Raw genomic sequence first — 19809 nt, forward strand, 5'->3', positions numbered from 1 at the left:
TTATTGCTGTTCATTTTTTAAACCCCCAGTTGCTTCTGCCAAACTCCTGCCCAAAGGAGAAACTTAGGACAAGACTGTAAAGTGATATTAAAGCATATGATTTTGAGAAGTAACAATTATATAGTATCAAGACTTCTTAAAATACATGGACAGTGTAGAAACAATTAGAAATCCATATTACTTTGTTTGCTTTTTAGTTACAATAAGCACCCAAAGATGAGACTATTACACAAGCTGTTTTGAATCTCTGAGGTTTTTCTCTGTTACTAATTAGAAGAGCAAATACTTACTGCAATTTCCCTGTGGGCCATGAGAATTGCAAAATTGGTTAGGTGGCTGCATGCACACGTTGTACGAGTTTTATTAGTGTCAACCAGCTTGCAGCCCTGGGTAGACCAATATCCCATCATAGTTCTCTCTGAGTAGTTCCAGAAGGAGCAGTTTGCATTGAAATAATTGTCAGGCTGGGAAATAAAATGACAAGATAAAATTAGGATTTTATACTCTAAGACGGCAATAGCAATTGTTTAATATGTGTAAAAGGTAATTTAGATTAAACTTTGCATGTTTCAGACTATAAAGTTTTTCATCAGCAAAATTGTGGACTATGTTATACAAAGCAGATATCTAGCTTAAAGGGGGCTTTATAGTCCAAAACACCCTAAAGTGTACTCTAAACTACCAAAGACCCATTTTACACAATTACAATTTCCATCTTATGATTTTACATATCGATGGTACCTCAGAAGCATTTTTTTTCCTTTCTCATAAAATTAGAGCCATGAATTTGTTCTGAGAAAATTCTATACTGATCCAGTGTCTTAAAAATCCATTTTCAGTTTTGGGCCCATTTTTGGTTAGTTCTAAGTGACACAGTGACAATTTGAACCTCAGAGCTCTTAAGTGTGAATCAACTGAAGCAGATACGAGGACCATCACCGTACAAATAATTTTTCTTTGCCAATTCTGGAGATCTACTTTGTTATCTGTGGGCACTTATTCACTTTACTTATAACAGCCAAAAATTCTGCAGATAATCTTCCAGCACAGTGTAGTTACTTAAGTATGAAGTTGCATTCTAAGGCACAGCAGAGGAATCACATCTCCTCAATCCCATATTTTTTAAACACAAAACTCAATACCAGTTATGTCAAATACGATCAGTAAAACTAATCCAAAAAAAAAAAAATCTGCCACACTAAAAAGGCAGAGCCCTAAGAGTTAATACTCTTAGCTATCCTGCTGCTAAGGTAAGAGTTAATTTTCATTTGAAAACAAATTAGAGTCATTTACATTTTCCTGTTGATTACTGAATTAGCTTTCATTAAGAATACACTTAAGTTCTAATAATCACTGAACCAAGCTCATTTAATTTTATGTTCACAGACTTAAATAAACTTGTGTCTCTGACCTAGTCCAACATTTGAAATTCAAATGGAAAGGTCTTTTCTTTCTTCCCACCCCATCCTCAGCATGTCAGTTTTGCTTGCCTTCCTCTTTGGTTTTATAACCCTCCACTACTTCATTAGCATACATTAACTTACATCAATGTGCGGCAGGGTAAAAAGCACAGGATCAGTCAGGTATACTCGGCTGGACTCTTTATTGATTGAAACTGAAATGACGTGAGAATTCACTGCAATGGTGCTATTACGACCAATAAAGTCAGCACCCAGTTTTATGGTTGCATTTTCTGTACTAAGGAACTGTCCCAGACTCCGGTAAATGATGAACACCAACTTTGCCAGCCCTAGAAAGGTAAACATAGTCATATCACTTACAAGAAATATGCTTATGAATACCCTGAGACACAATAAAATTAGAATAAAGTGAAAAACTCCTTATAGAATCTTTAGATTAAGTTTACTGGGAAACAGTAAGGCATTATTTTAAGTCTGCTTTTAAATGTTAAGCCATTTTTGTTACATTGGGAGTCAAATACTCAGCATTTTGGAATTAATAGGTTTAACGGAACAACAAGAAAAAACTGTCAATTTTTAAAAGACTTCCATCTTACCGTTCCTGCTGTTCTGTTTGACAGTATTTGCAGAGAGTTGGATTGAGCTGCCTGCTCCTTTGATGCCCAAAGGAAACTTAAAGTCTTGGACCTGTCCTTCTGTACTGAGTACTGCAACTTCCAGAACTGGATGAGGTAAAGAACAAAGGAGAGGAAAAAAAGGAGCATTCTTTCAATTTAACTACAAAGAGGAAAATTATAATTGTATGGAAATGACTGTTTTCCTTTTGTCTACTTACAAAATCATACTGTTAGATTTCAAAAAAAAATCATAAACAACACCGTAAATTACTCCAAGAGGTCTTAAACCTTGGTTTCTCTAAAAAATTTTGTATAATCATTTTAACATTTTCTTCATATTTATATTTGTTTGTCATAAACTAATTATAAACTTTTAGCCTATGAGTATGAATAGTGTATGAATTCATAGTACATAACTATTTAAACCTTGAAGGTAAACAAAAATATTTCAAAATAATATTTTTTTGGCTCTTTAAGTAACTTTTCAGTGACCATTACTTGGCGCTTTTCCCCACAAATGGGCTCATGCCACTGTACAGTATCTGTATAGTAACTGAATACTAATTTTTTAAATCTTCCACAACTTTTGTAAAATGCAGATAGATGTAGCTGTAAACATAAAAACACAAATAAAATTTGGAAACTTTTAAATGCAATTAAGCCACATGTCAAACCCCTGAAATACAAATTTGTAATGAGAGTCATGTAACTCCTGGAATTCTATCACTGGTTGAGATATTTATTTTATTGATAAATGTTTGGAAAGATTAAGCAGGTGGGTAAGTGGATGATCTGCTTGCCTCATTATCAGATTGCAGGTATGGGGGCAGGGTTAAAGGGAGAGAAGAAAAGTGACAGAAGTAATTGATTCTCATATAGAAAGAGGCTATTGATTATTAATTTCTCTTAAGGAAAGACAGAAAAGAGGGCGAAAGAATAAACTCTTCTGAGTTTTCATGAAACATCCCAAATATACATGGACAGAGTTAATTTCATTAAACAGACATTTACTTATCAAACTTTAATTTGATTCAACAGGTATTTACATTAGAGTTTAAAATGTAAAGTTCACAGTAGAGAAAAAATAATCTTCAATATTTTAAAAGTAACATGACCATTACTACACATCTTAGTAGATATTTTTAAGCCATAAGAGAATGCAACAATCAACTTTATACCAACAAATAAATTTATATCGATCAATAAATAAGTGTAAAAACAGACAAAATAGAAATTTTCCAAGAAATAAAAACTGACTAAAAGAAATAAAAAACCCTAATAGATTATGACCATTAAGCAAAATCATCTGACAGTTAACCATATACTGGATTTTAAATAAGATTTCTATTTCTGTTTTAGAAAATGGAAAAAAAATGTGTCCTAACTAATTTTACAAGATTTGTATAATGATGCATAAGACAGCACAAGAAATATAGAATATTTTCACTCATTAAAATGATGTAAAAAACACTGAATAAAATATATACACACTTTAAATACAATTTCCTGAACAAATTAAGTTTAACTCAAAAGGGTATAAAGAAATCAATACTTCAGAAAAATGTATTAATGTAATTCACCAAATTAAGAAATTAAAGAAAAAATTTACAGAAAGAATTCAATAAATTTCAACACTCATTTAATGTAAAAAAAAAATCTTTACAAAATAATAGGAGTAAAAGGAAAATTCCTTGACCAGATAAAGGTTTTGTTATAAGATCAACGTTATCTATCCAAACCTACATAGCAAATTACAGTGAAAAACTCCAAAACACTCTTTTTAAAGTCAAGATGATCTCTATCACAGGTTTTATTTTGCATTGTGCTAGAGGACCTAGCTAATGCAGTAATTCAAGAAAAACAAATAAAAGGTATAAAGACTGCAGGAAAAAGCAAACTGTTATTACTCACCGTAAACATGTGTACACAGTAATCATGAGGGACTCCACAGATAAACTACCAGAAGTACTAAGAATTTAGCAAGGCTGCTATCAGCAAAATCAACTGTGCTCCTACATACCAAGCGACAAATAGGTAAAATATGTAATTTAAGGTGATACTATTTATAATAAAAGCAAAAGTTGTAAATTACCTAGGAATAAACCTATTTTTTTAAAAAGTATAATACACTAAAAGGGAAAAATACATAATTTTATAAGAAGATTTAAGACTAAATGGAGAATTATATAATTAGAAAAGTAAACTGATCTGGCACTTCTTTTAAAAATCAATCTGCAAACTCAGTCTAATTCTAATAAAAATTCCAACAAAATTTTTTTGTCTAGAACTTGACAAATTGACTTTAAAATTCATATGGAAGAGATGTACCAAAAAGCAACCAAAGCAAGGTTGAAAGACTTAACAGATACTACTATTACTGGGGGGAAAAAAAGCAGCAAATAATAGACACTTCTAATATATAGTATAGAATTACAAATCATTAAGGAAAGGAATGGATTATGCACTAAAAGTATACAAAGAACTGGTTATTCATATGGGAACCAAATCAAATTAGCTGCCTCACTCATATGATAATATCATGATCAAAAATAAATTTCAGGTGGATTAAAGACATAAATGTAAAAAAGGCAAAGCTTTATTGTTTATAAGGAAAGTATAAGATCCTTATAAACTCAGTGTAGAGAAAATTTTCTTAAGCAGGAAGCCAAAAGGAAAATATTTCTTAAACAAGATACCAAAATCACCAACTCTAGAGAACAGACTGATAAATTTGACTTATTAGGTAAAATAATAGATACCTTAAAAAGAGTTAGAAAGAGAAAAAGCACAGACAGAATAAATATTTGCAAACTATATAATCCCCAAAGAATTAGTGTCCAGAATACATAGAGAAGTACAAAGATACAGACAAATAGGAAAAGTTGTGGACAACAAATTCACAGGAGAGAAAACGAACGAGTAATAAATGAATTAAGAAAGAATCAACAACATTAAGTAATCAGGGGAACACAAATTAAAACAATAATGTGATCAATTCAAACTAATTAGATTGACACAATTTATGTCAATAATAAAGTGTTAGCAAAGACAGTGATAGTATTACTGGCTAGAATGTAAATTAGTAAAACAAGGTTAGAGAGCAATTTGGCAGTGTTTAGTAAAGGTGAAGTTGGATATGCTCTGTCTCCCCAAAATTCTATTTCTAGGTGTGTGTGTGTACGTGTATGTCTAGAAAGGCATGCATGAACAAGAAGACGTAAGAAAACAGTTTTCTCATGTCAACAAAAAAGTCAAAGCCACTAAAATGTTTATCAGTAGAATAGTTAAATAATTGTGGTGCATTGTTACAAAGACAGATCAAATGAATGAACTAGAGACGTAAATGTCAACATGTACAAATATGAAAAAGGTAATGGTAAGAAAAAATTATACAATCACGTTTATAGTGTGAAATAATTAATGTTAAAAACATGAAAAGTATGGCCGGCGCACTGGCGCACGCCTGTAATCCTAGCACTCTGGGAGGCCGAGGCAGGTGGATTGTTTGAGCTCAGGGGTTCGAGACCAGCCTGAGCAAGAGCAAGACCCTGTCTCTACTAAAAATAGAAAGAAATTATTTAGACAACTAAAAGTATATAGAAAAAAAAAAAAATTAGCCGGGCATGGTGGTGCATGCCTGTAGTCCTAGCTACTCGGGAGGCTGAGGCCAGAGGATCACTTGAGCCCAGAAGTTTGAGGTTGCTGTGAGCTAGGCTGACGCCACGGCACTCTAGCCTGGGCAACAGAGACTCTGTCTCAAAAAAAAAAAAACAACATGAAAAGTATGAAATGTAAACCCCTGTAGAGCCACATTTTTTTAAAAGCTTATTAATGCTCAAAAACAAATTAAGGATGATAGTTATCCCTTAATTTCATCAAGAAGGAGGAAACCCAGGGCACTTCCACATTATCTATGAAATTTTTCTCAAGAAAAATTTGAAGTGAATATTGTAAAATACCAAGATAAGGCTCAGCTGGATGATTGGTGCACAGATGTTTATGCCATTCCCTATACTTTCTGTATGCTTGAAATAATATATGCCTTACTCGACAGATTTTCTAATAGTGAATATACTTGGTTCATGGGAGAGCCATTCAGAGCCTTATTCGCAGCCAATACTATAGACAGAGTTTTAATGCAATTCTCTGTCCTACTATTTTTCAAATTCAGCAGCAAGTAGTGGCTGTAATGAGAGGAGGGGGAAGAAGAACAGTACACAAGAGCCTATAGGAAAAACGCTGGCCTCTGCCAGGAGACCTGCAACATTGCAGGTAGGGGCTGCTCCATCAGCCTGGGTTCCAGGACACAAAACAACATGGAGCAGAACTGAAGGAGACAGCAAGCAGAGCCAAAGCCCAGCCAAATGGCTAAGCAGCTGGTAGGAGGAATAAGCCTTTGGTGACTTTGGGGTTTTTGTTACCACAATATAGTAAGTCTAGAGTGATGGACACAATCAAGCTGGCTACTAAAACCCATTAATAAAATAAAATAAGAGGGAATTTTATAATGGATGGATCAGGCTGACAACATCAAAATCATCTAATTAATCTTAAACTCATAAGGAAAGACAAAGATTATGTACCTTGTGATATGATGCAACAGAAAGTTCTTGCAAAAAAAAAAAAAAAAAATTAAACCTGGCTTGATCAAGCTTCTAGAGCTAATTATCAGTATACCACCAGTCAGAGTCCACTGATACACTGGGGATACAACAAGCCAAATCCAGAATGTCGGAAATTCTACAGGATAAATCACCCACACGATTTTGGGAACAAAAATGATAAAAAATGTTTTAAAAAGAAGATGCAGGGAGAAATGACTTTTAATTAAAAGATATTCAACTGACATTTCAGTCTGATGTATTACAGGGACTTGTTTGTATCCTGGTTCAAACAAACCAAGTATTAATAAATTTACAAAAATTAAGTAAATGCGAACACATTTTTGTTATTTATCAAACCTAATTTTATAAACTTATTAGGTGTGATAATGGTATTGTGAGTTTTCTAAAGAGTATGGATATATATGAAGTTTGTTACGGTAATAATGATAGGATGTTATGATTTGCTTTAAAATACTATAGTGGTGAGTGGAATAAGTCAAACAAGATTAGCCAAATGTTGATGCTAGGTAATGGGAATTTTTTTATCAAAATTAAAAACTTCTGCTCTTCCCAAGATATGAAAAAAATAAAAAGAAAATTCCCATTCTGAGGGAAAATATTCAGAATATATCTATCTGACAAAAGATATATCAAAAATAAATAAAGAATCCTTGTAACTCATTAATGAGAAGAAAACCCAATTAAAAATAGGCAAAAGGTAAGAATAGACAATTCACAGAAAAATACATGAATGGCCAATAGACACAAGAAAAGTTATCAGAAAAAAGTTACTTAGCAATCACAGAAATACAAAATAAACCCACAAGGAGATGCCACTGGAAACCACTAAAATGGCAAAGAATAAAATGACTGTCAATTTTAAATACTGGTGAGGGAAATGGAAAAGCTGAAATCTCACACACAGCAGATCAGAGTTTAACATGGTACAGCCATTGGGAAAACAGTAGCCAAAAAGTGGAAATAACCCAGATGTCTAACAAGTGCATAGGAATACAAATTGTGGTATTTCCTTCCAATGGAATAATAGCCATAAACAGGAGCAAACTATGGACACTCCCATTTATATGAATAAATCTCAAAAACATTACTCTGTATAAAAGAAGCACGATCAAAAAGAGTACTAGGTACTGCATGATTTCATCTATAGTGACAGAAAGCAGATTGGTGGTTGCCTGGGGCTAAGGGCAGGAGGAGACTTACAGCAAAGAAGCGTGAAGGACCCTGCCCAGGTACAGAAATGTTGATAATGATGATGATTACAAGGGTGTCCATTTGTCAAAACCCATCAAACTGTATGCTTAAAACAGGTGCTTTTGTTGCATATAAATAAATTATACCTCAAAGTTGATTTTAAAACACCACAGATATAATTATATCCTTTTTATGGGGGCATGTATTATAACGGTAAATCATGCTATGAAGTTAAACTAAAAATTCAAGAAGAAATCACTAAGGAGGAAAACCAAATTGTTTTAATAATCTAAGATATTACAGCATGCCCTCAAGAGAGTGAGGACATGAAGGAATAACAGGTTATTTTAGTCCTCATATTTGAAAAGAGAGCAATACAATTTCTAGGAAAAAGGTGAATATTTTCCTCATACTAAATCATACATAATTTTTTTCACAGACTTGTTTATATCTTAGAAATAAAAAAGACACAACTATATATTAGACTATGTAAAATGACTTTCACATCGATAATTCTTGGGTAATCAGACCACAGACATAGTAAATTCCAGGCATCATTTTAGAGATGCCTGTAAAATGTATACTACATTCTAAAAGTATCTCCATCCATAATGTTTAATTAAGAATGAAAAAAATCAACATGAAAAATAATCCTTTAGAACTCTGAAAAATATAGGTATTAAAAAATATATTCCTGGACATTTAATTTTTCAGAATATGTCTCAAACAGGGACAAAAATATCTTGGGCACATACTAACAGTAAGGTTCACTTCTTTTTAAAAATTCACTTATGTAAAATAAACTTGAGGTTTTCAATTTAAATCCAGGTAATAATTTGATTTATGTCCATTTCTTCAACATACCGCTTTTCTACATTTTTTATATAAAGTTCCATGACATAAGCAAATACAATTAGGTGTTGAGATACGGCATCCCAGAAAGCAAGTCTTCATTCAATATCTGCTGCCCTAATGAAGTTAGCACTGTTTTTGGTGGAAGAAGTTTGTTTTTTTTATACATTTATGCTTGGGAAACCTTTTTACTTCACTAAGGGATACCATTAACCTCATTTGAATTCAACCTCATTGAATAATTAACAATTCTAAACTGGTCAAGCCTAAATTAATAAAATTATACTGTACTAACTATACTTCTACCAAATATTTTCAAAAATGAATTCCTACCTCTCAGTGGTAGCATTTAAATTCTAAATTATACCTCAAAACTATCTGTAGCTACTTTGCAATCTATGAGGCGTGGATATTCTGCATTTATGGGAGATGTAGTTCACTGACCACATTTTTACTTGAAGGCAGTTATGTTTAATATAAACATTTGGCTCCAGTTCTGTATGCTAAAATATTTGACTGAAAGAATACATTGCATAAAGTAATTTAAATTCATTAGGAACATAGTATATAAAATAGGAAAGCATTTGCCACAGTTTGCTTGCAAGCACTTTCATTACTTAAGCAATCCATATTCTGGTATTTAAGCACTCAGACTTTTTTTCTTTAATGATTTTTCAATTGAGAAAAAAACACATACATATAAAACCGACTTTTAAAAGATATAGGGTAGATTCTGGCTTTTGCATTAATTTCAATAAGTGTGATCAATAATATTTCTTGCTAACAGACAAACATAATTTGACAAAAAAGAAGTTTGGCACTGGGAAATAACTCAACAGATACAGAATGGAAACATCATTCTCCTTAACATCTATCTTTTAAATCAAAATTAAACCTGACAATAGATTCACTTACCAATATTTTCTGTGGGCATTGAAACCCTTGTTGGTTCTAAGAGATTGTCAGCTAGGACAAAAGCTCCTTCTTCCAATGTATCCAGTAACATTGTTGCAGTATGTGCTTGTTCAGAAGCATTCATGTGTTTCCATGATTCCAAAGCTTCAGGTCTCAGAAGGTTGTCCACTGTGTCAACAATTGCCTGCATCCATTAGAAAACTATCATTAGTTTTGACTGCTTCTAGAATCAACGTGATTTTTAATCACTGACTAGTGACAATTGTAATATTTATCTGTCATGATGATTTATTTTTATTTCAAAATGAAAGAAGATCTGGACAGCATATATCTGGTCAACCTGCAATATACCTGACCATTTCAAAATAGGACTAAGTGAAGATTAGCAGACTGTTACTTGATTGTAAAGAGTAAATATAGAAAGCTGGATTGTTTCTGTTTATCTAATCACACCTGAATTGTTGAAGAAAAATACAACAATCAGTGTCAGCTCTTAACCTGAGGCATTACTCTTACATGTGTGGTCAAAACTACTAAAGTCATCCTATTTATAATATCAAGATTTGAATGTTCTAAATAGAAAATACTAATGTCTCTGGAGTAGACTAATACTTATACTTGAAAATTAAACCATATTGCTTTTCTGGAACCTGAACTAAAATAGTGACTCATCAAAATCGTGCCTTATAGACATTGTCTACTTATTATCATTTGTTTAAAAAAAAGGTGGTTTTAAAGTTTATCAATTGTCTGCGAACATGTGCACTCTTTCAATTCCCTGTCAGGCTAAAAAACACTTAAGAGTATACCTTAATTTATAAACAATGATCTGCTTTTACAGGAATCAAGAAAGCAATCAAAATATTTACAGCTTGTATTTATTAACTTAATGAAAACAGAAAAGCAGAATAAAGTCTTCATAAACACCCAAGTTGTAAGTATTCATATACATAAGTTTAATTTATAACTGTACAAAATACCATTAAATAAAATATAACTCAGTCAGTAAATCAATCGAAGGCAAGGTCTTCTACTGATATTTGCTGTAGCTATGTACTATGCCGTGGATAGCTGAAATACTAAGTTTATTTACTCTATTTCATTTACCTAGTCATAATGTATCATTAAGCCCATAAATAAATTGTTTTGATCTATTAGTGATCACTGAGGAAAAAGAACATACATTGTACAAAGAACAACAATAAAAATTCCTAGTTTGAGGTATTATGTTGAAATGCACAGGGGGAAAAAGTTGTTTGAGGGTACTGTCAGAGTAAGATTAATTAGCTTAATCCATCTTAATATCCTCGTTCTGTCTGCCTTGTGAGCCACCACGACCTTCCTGGCAGGTGGAAGATACTTCCAAGTGGCGTTAAAGGCTTTTTTCTCTCTCTAATGGGAGATAGAATAGTAAAAATGCTCACATTGATACTGCTGCAGCCATTAACTAGAGTGGAACAGAAATTGGTCTGCTGAGGCCAGATTCATTAGTCACCAAGAAATACAGACTGGAGCCTCTAATCTAAGTTACAAATGAATCCTCTGTCACAAAGTGGGAACTCGCTTCATTTACATAGTGTAAGTCAGCTTCTGATTTGTAATTTAAGGAGTTTTATTAGTCTTATCTGAACAGAGAAGCTCATTTGAGACATAGTGAAAATGACACTGGTCAGAAATTAAGGTCATGCTGAAATTTACTATTATACACATAACTTGCTCATGGCATGCTTTTATTAATGTAAAACACTCCTTATTTATTACTATTTGTACTTTTCTGGCAAGATCAAAATGATCATTAGTCTACTCATATTCTTGATGTAGTCTCTCCCTATCAAAAAAAAAAAAAAAAAAAAGGAAGAAGAAAAAGCTATTCTTTCTCCACTGAGATATATGGATGTTTGTCCTGGGCAACATACCAATTATTACATTTCATACACTGACTGATACCTTAAAGGTGAACTGAACATTTGAATTTGAAAAATTCTATAGACTTTAGCAGTTATTCTTTGCCCCCATTAAACAGGCTAAAAAGGGACTTTCAAGACATTACTACCTAAAACAGACTTCCCCACTGCCTTTTCATGTAAAGTTTTTAGGTTCCACAATGTCTAATACTAACTAGGGAGATGCCATTTTTTCCCTAGACCTTGTCAACCAAAATAAGTAAAATCATAGCTTTTGAATAACCTCTATTCTATGAGACTACAGAAGTTTTTTTGTTTTGTTCTCATAGTATATCGATTAGTTATTCAAGGTTTGATTACATGGTTATGGTCCCCAGAAGAGTAACGTTAGAAGATAATTATCCCCCCAAAGGAATTTCTAAAATTCACAGAACAAAACAAAATGCAATTTGGTATTATTTTGATCTATCACACAGAACTATCATGGTAAAATTCCACTGTTAACCTCAGCATGTTTCCTATTACTTGGATATACCAGGGAGAAAAACCGGCTGGAGTGGACAAGGATTCTAAGCCAAAGCATGGCTTTCTGTTCCTATTAGCCTGAAAAAAACCAATATGTAACAGATACTGATATCACTGTCACATTATTTATATTTCATTTCTAATAACTCATCCCCATATCAATCTGATTCTAGAAATGACTCCTAAAAATTTCAGGACAACGCCTATATTATTTAAGAGTACACCACATAGATAAGAAAGCAGTGACTTTTTCATGCACATACATTATGACTATACAGTCTTTGATATGATAAACTGCCAAGAATATATCATAGCTGTTTTACTCAAGTTGTTTTTTAATCCACAGAGATGACAACAGGAAACAAAGAGACTATATAATTACTTTCCAATTAAGAGGATATTTCATTAAAGTTCTTATACTTTTGGATGAATAGAAAAACAGCAACGATTATTAAAATGAATTATTTGCTTATTCTGAGAGTAATATACCTGTGAAAAGCCAACATTTGTACAGCTGATATGGGGCACATTATATAATTATCAAAGACTGAAATACATTGGATCATGCAGCAAGATGACAAAGCGTGGCAGGTAGCTGAAGAAGGGAGAAAGCAGGGTGACAGCACAGGAGAGATACCTTAAGGTAAGCCCTGCATGTCTTCTCTCGTTTTTGGAGCTTTTAAGTAAAAGAAAAGAAAATCAGAGGTTAGATTTTTATCTGTTGAAAATGAGGAAAGAAGAAATCCTCAAAAATCAAGCTGGTATTCTGGAGCTCAAAGTTTATGATATATAGCATTCCTCTGGATGTTTGGGTCTACACTGACTACCAAAACTGCTTGTTTACTGTTTTTGGTTGTATTTTATAAAGTATACTAATGCAAAGTATACTGACAAAAAGACAAAATATATACTGTGCTCAAAAAAAAAAGTCCATTTTTTAACTACACAGAACCATATTAGGCACAGATTTGGGGTTCCTATGAACCTAATATAAACACTTATAGTGTGGTGAGAAGTAACCATCAGATTTTTGTCATAGGAGGAAAAATTAATAGCATGGATACAATAAATCCCTGGAGAGGGAAACTCATCCTTCCCCCAAAAGCTGCCATTGAAAGGAGTATTTCAGTGACTAATATTCTTGTGTGTGTCACAATTTTGCTGCAATCATGAGTTTCATGTGTTAGCACACAAAATATATAAACTGGCTAATGCATTCTGAAGTGACAGTATTGACTACAATCAGATGGATGAAGTTTGTCACCAACTAAGCTACAGTAATTAACATCATTTACACTGATTTTTTGGGCCACGTTGCTTCTTTCTCAACTGTAATTCTCCCTTGAAAAAATAAACCAAATTAGAAATTCTGTTTCTAAGTATATGTCCAAGGGGCCAGACATTTGGCTGGCAACTGCTAGAAGAATCAAGAGCTGCCATACAAAATGTTTAATTTAAAACAACAGAAGAGTTCTTCCTACCTTGTTATAACTCCGTCCAGCTGAATCCTTTTCACTAGGTTTCAGTTCCTGCAGCTGTGCATCAAGGATGTCCACCAACTGCTCCATCAACCTGACTGAAGAACTCACATCCCCAGCAAACACCGGCCCTTTGGTATGTTTAGCCAGTTCATTGGCAAGACTAGCAGCATTTTCTCCACTTCTAATCTGAAATGACAATTTGTATTATCTCAGTATAATTTCCTGTTCTCTTTATGGCTTCTAGTTCTCCTTGAGTAGCTTTGTTGTGGTGAAAAAAATATTTGCAAACATGTCAAAATCTGCAACTAATTGAGACCAATAACTTTCTCTTCATCTCAGAAGATTAAAGGCTCTTAGATCCTCAACACACAAAAGAAATTCTTAGCCAGATATTTAAAAAAAACAAAAGAAAAAAAAGGAAAACAAATCCTTTCTAAAAATTTTCAGCTAGCTCTCATTTTACTGCAACCAATTTAAATTTTTATTTTAAAATCTTATTTATTCCAATGATCTAGAATTTAAAACAGAATGTAATCAGTGTGACACTGAGGATTATTATCTAGTGTTTGTATTTCTGAAAGGTAGATAGAAGAGGAGAAAATAAAATGGCACTGCATTACATTGTAATATTAAAGTTACTAATACGTTTTAAAGATATTTTTAGTCATTCTACCATAATCATGTATGTTATAAACATCTGCTTGCATTCTGTGGATTTAGTTGCAAACTTAATGATATTTGATTTATTAGGCCAATGCACTATTTGTCTTATGAACATCAAAAGAAACAGAACAAACTAAATATGAATGAAATTAAACAAGTATGTACTCATTAAAAAGCTTAACATAGAAAACAGCATACCCCAAAACATATGTAACTTTCAATAAATAGTTTACAGACAAGACTACACATAATTTTTTACTTTTATACTGAACAAAGAGCAATAAAGCTGGTTTTAACGTACAAAGCTAAATTATTTATGTTAGAAGTTAAAGCCCTAAATCACCAATGTGTATCACATTAAAAGGTTCCAACCAACCTTCTGAGCCAGCTGATTTACCCAGTGTGAGGTACAGTTGCTAAGATCGGGGCCCTTAGGGTTCCATGTTCCAGTGGAAACCATGCAGAGATATGAGGCAGTTCCTACAACAGATGTAGAAAACAACAGTGAAATTGAAACCATTTTTCTGCATGCATTCGGGAAATCAGCTATGATGATCCTACTCTGCGTGTTAAATTTTGAATAAACACTAATGGAAGTAGCTGACAATAACTGACAAAAAGTAGGGTTTAATGCAGATTATAAACAGTAAATATAAAGTCAGCACAGAAATACCATACATTTACAGCAAACAAACAAAAAGCCCTTGATTTTCTTGGGACTCATCCAGTGATGCTTATAATGAGAAAGGCAGCTGTAAGGGAACCTCACTAGAGTCCTTGGGCAAAAAAATCTCAGGCTTGACCTAGGTCTTTAAGAAGGAGAGCGTGCCTGATCCTAAATTACTTTTACAGATTACAAAGCTATAAATTGTCCACAGGTTCTATATTACCAAAGTAACAAAAATAAAGTTAGCTATTGTAAATATCTCCCTCTTCAAATAAAATCACTTCAGTGTAATTCAGAAGCGACTTACTAAATTTTAAAATGTATGTACGGTAATTTACAGAAAATACCTCTTGTTCCCTTGGGACATGGTCGTTCAACCATCATTCCCCTTTGTGTCTGAGGCCACCTTATCCCCCTCGAGTCTAAGGCTTCGCAGAATCTCTCTGGCAGGGGAAAAATATTTGTTACAGGTGGAATTTTGGTTGTAGAAACTGCTGGAGGTGGTTTTGTCCCTTTGCTTCCTTCCTGTGATCCAGCTACAGTTGTGCTCATGGGGCCTTTCTGTGAAGTAGTGCTTGTGGTTGATACTGTGGTTTTGAACAGCTCAGCTGAAGAAGTAATTGTCACAGCTGTGGTAGGCACTATGGAAAAAAGATGAGTATATTAACCTCAAACACACACTTGCACTCGCATAGAGCCATACGTACAGGCATGCACATGTGAATGTGTCCATGCACACACGCACAGAACCCTACCCATTCATCTGCCCAAAACAAACAAAATGAGAATTACTGACATCATCAGTAGGGTGGGAGCAAAAATAAATCTCTTCATTTATTCTAATTTATTCATATTGTTGGCTAAAAGACGGTAGTTCAGCTTTTGCTGTGTGACTCTGTTTTAAGTTTATTTCTCAAAGAAATACATGACAGTACAGTTTTAGGGTAATTTCATCATATACTATTTAATAGGAAATGAAGGTCACTTAATTTAGAAATATTTTAATATAAACTCACATTCTATAAACAATCAAATTCAAAGTATCAACAAAAGTGTGACAATTATATATAATTGGGATAATAAAAAAATTTAAAGTCACCCACTCTACATCTTGCAAGAAAAATACTGTGACATCTTTCCACCCAGCAGCCACTCTTGCTTCAGAGATTTTTGAGCAAGCCTGATTAGATCCAAACAGAAGATAAGCTTGGCATGCTTCTGCTGTTCTAGTAAGGAAACATCCCAGGCTTCAGCATCTTTACTTTTGAAAAGGTAGGTACGAAGAAGCAGCTAGTTCCGGTCAGAGGTGCAATCTCTTATCAAGATAAAGGGTTAGATCAAATCATGCCTAATTCAAAATCAACCCTCCATATCTCACTGACCCTTAACAGAGAATATAAAAGAAGCTATGGCTATACATTTAAAAGCATGTTTTCTTTTTTATTTTTTAAATGGCTATTTTTGCCTTCCAATATTACTTTCCGACTGTTAAATCCACTAGGATCTCAAAGTTTTCTCTATTAATCATCACTGAACTAACTTACACAAGAAAAAAAAATCTGTCAGTAAAAATTTAATAATACCATTTAAAAACTGTTAGAGAATAAACTAAAGGTTTATCAACATTTACAGATTACTGGCTCTTAAAAGCTTACGTATATACAATGCCTTAAATTTAACTTGTTAGAGTAGAACAAATTGAAAACAGCTATTTTTTCAAATCATCTTATAAAAACATTAACTTATTTATGCTTTATCTATACATGAGAAACAAGCTAGAACATTAAAACTTATTAGAAAATAAGCCGATGTTATCACTGATATGTTTACTGTTTTAAGCTCTGGTCCATAAATCTTTGTCTATATAATTCTGACATTATTGTCAGTATACTAAGTTTATCAGAAAAAGTAGTGTACACATGTTTCTAGTTCTTAATAGTGACAAACTTCCTGTTATCAGTAAGTATACTATACACGTTTTATTCCTTTTTCCCCTCCACCTCAAGAGAAACTTCTAAAACATGTGTTTTATTTCCAGGGCATAATTTATTGACCATATGAGAGATGCCTATGTACATTACTCAAACATCATGCCTCGTCAGCTGCTGCGGAAACCTATTCAAACCTGTCTATCTTTTTCTGTAAAGCACTTGCCTGACATCTTGTTAAACCTCTGTAATTTTCTTTTGATTACAATGCAGTCAGGCTTTCAGTGCTTTCTCAATTAACATTTGTCAAAAGCATCACAATCATTTGCAGAAGTGTCAAATGACTGACGCTGAATCAAGTCTTAAAGAGGAGTAGGGAATCAGAGCAAAAAGGGAAAAGGGCAGAGCAAAATGGTTTAGTGCTACACCACCTGATGTAGCACTTGACACTGTACTAATTAGTACATATTTAATCACAGAAATATGTATTAATACTACAATTAGTGCTTTGTTAGCTAAGCATCAGTAAAGAGTCATAATAATTGAGTCAAGGTAGATAATGACCTCAATTAAATGCACAGAATTTCACGCAACATTCTATAGCCGTGTTTCCATGTTGTTTTTTTGACAACATATTTTCATACCTTTTTACCTTTTAATCATCTAAAGAACTTTAAAGGGAACTAACATATTCTTCAAAGGTAAATCAGTGAAATATTGGGACATCATGAAAATAACATGAAAGCAAACTTTAAGTGACAAAACTAAACCCATCAGGGGGACAACTAGAATTTCTGGGTTTTGCAAGATTGAAGTTTACTTCAAGGAAAACAATTTTATTTTCTTAATGTGAAAGCTAGAAATGCAGAGATTTCTAAAAATTACTAATTCTTTCCACAGGTGGAGATGGTCCCAAGAGAGCATCTAGTAATGATGAAAATTTATACTTATTCAGCATTTATGTGCCACATGCTATGCCAGTCACTGTTCGTGAATTATCAGATCATCTTATTTAATCCTTACCACAACAACCCCATGAAGTAGGCACTATAATTATCTTCCTTTTACAGATAAGGAAATTGAGCCCTAGAGAAATTAAATAATTTGTTTAAGGTCACTTGTCCATACTCTGAAATGCTGTGATCTTCCTTTTCTAGATAAAAGATTTTCATAGACTCTAGAAAAGTATGGCATCCAACAAAGCACCTTGTCCTTATTTTGGAAACTTTAACTGACATTGTGTTCTCTGTAAATCTCTAAAAGAAGGAAAGATGTGTAAAGATAATGTAAGACTGGAAAAATAAACCATAAAAAGTTTCATAATGAAACATGGTAAAATGTTCAAAACTCAAGAATAATATCCTATGAATGGCAACAGAAAATATGACAACTCACAACAGAATAACTCAAATCCATACCCCCTTTTACAGAGCTCTATTTATCAGGATGCCATATCCAGCATCCTGATTAACTGACTTAGCATTCTGCCTGTCATTTATCATTTGAATACAGACACCTAAGAAATGGTATTAATAAACATACTTAATAGGTACCCATGAAGATTTTGACAAACACATATACAGTGGTTCAATTTACTATGGCTGTATACTAAGAACTTGCTATTTATTAATAGGTTTTTCTTGCATGAAAGGGTTTTAGGACAATACTCATTTATGCTAAAGGTAATATTCCCCTCACCGAGATCCAAGAACTCACCCACTGCACTGAATGAACTCCAGCTAGAGTGAGTCTGTAGCCTGGTAAGGCAAAAATGAGCATCCATTAAATTTACCTGTATTCAATGTCTAAAATTACTGATCACCTCTTATACGGCATTCTTCATCAGTCAAAAGATACTTCAGGAAGTATGTACTTTATGCTAAACACATCTTAAATACTGTAAAAACAAAACTGGCTCTTGCTAAAAATCTTCCCTCATATTACAGAAGTATCTTACTTCATAATTAGTTGAAGACAAATATTCAGAACTGCCAAAACCCAAGTAAAGGCACACCATTTCCTTGATAATATCTGGGATATCATATCTGCAGACAGATTAAGTAAATCTAAAGCAATCTAGAATAAGAAATTGAAAAGAGTTAAAATAAAACTAAATAGAGTTTTTCCTAAGCCCACTCTAGAGAGAGAGAAGGTGAAAGAGGAAAACTAGACCTAATTTAGGGAAATGGAACAAATGCACTATGCAGCGATCACATAAAGCTAAAAATTCAAAGAAAAAAAAGATCAGGGCAGAGAAATAACATGCTTGTGCTATTAAGAATGAAGAAGTCTTGGATTTATAAATGGGAGAAAGTATTGATACTAATACACTGTGAAACAGTCCACAATGAAAAATGAAAGGAATTGATAATTTTACAGCACAATTTATGCCTTGGCCACATACATGATAGCAAATCCAGTATGTAAGACTTTAACTATGAATTTTAGCCAAACAAATCAATCATTGCTTCAGGACAGGCAAAGAACTCATTTCTCCAATTGCTCTGTCCTATCAGTTTCTTGGATCTTGCTTCTGGAAAGCTGACAGTGGGTTATTGGTTTGACCTAAATTTATGGGCCAGAATAGTTCTGCAAGGCCCCACCTACATGCATATAGATAGCACATATCTTGGATAAGAGAGACAGGAGTCTCTAAAAGTATATGAAGATACATTATAAGGAGGGAGAGAATAAGAATATGGGTCAAACAGCAAGAGAAATTTAGGTCAGATAAAACTTTTTATCACTAAGGGTTTCATAAGGGGTCAATACAAATTTTCACATTCTGAGAATACTTAAGAACGGCTATTTTGGATGACAAAACACAATTGTAGGAACACACGGTTGCTATATCTGCCTAAACTTCTCATTTTCAAAGCTGGTAACTGCTCTTTTGAAAAAGCAGCTAAATTATCAAAGACTTTTTCATCTGAAATGGATCAAATTATTTACTAGAATATATGTCACATGTGGAGAATGATATTATTACTCATTTCTGCATTCACTGAAGTATTTTGTGA

General features: G+C 33.2%; 1 protein-coding gene across 10 annotated transcripts in view; it reads right to left on the reverse strand.

The window, feature by feature from the left end:
• Positions 1-19809, reverse strand: part of ADGRL2 (adhesion G protein-coupled receptor L2) — a 188292-nt gene that overhangs the window by 23639 nt on the left and 144844 nt on the right. For 6 of the 10 annotated variants that reach the window (XM_045547671.1, XM_045547679.1, XM_045547670.1 and 3 more), the window contains 8 exons: positions 15209-15502; positions 14571-14674; positions 13532-13717; positions 12688-12726; positions 9622-9805; positions 2018-2143; positions 1545-1750; positions 291-464 (listed from right to left, as the gene is read on the reverse strand). In XM_045547671.1, coding sequence (XP_045403627.1) covers positions 291-464; positions 1545-1750; positions 2018-2143; positions 9622-9805; positions 12688-12726; positions 13532-13717; positions 14571-14674; positions 15209-15502 — 1313 coding nt within the window. The remainder of the gene's footprint in view (positions 1-290; positions 465-1544; positions 1751-2017; positions 2144-9621; positions 9806-12687; positions 12727-13531; positions 13718-14570; positions 14675-15208; positions 15503-19809) is intronic. The other 4 variants (XM_045547678.1, XM_045547672.1, XM_045547675.1 and 1 more) reach the window with 1 other exon arrangement.

This window comes from Lemur catta, chromosome 3, assembly GCF_020740605.2.
Source record: "Lemur catta isolate mLemCat1 chromosome 3, mLemCat1.pri, whole genome shotgun sequence".
Lineage (NCBI taxonomy): Eukaryota > Metazoa > Chordata > Mammalia > Primates > Lemuridae > Lemur > Lemur catta.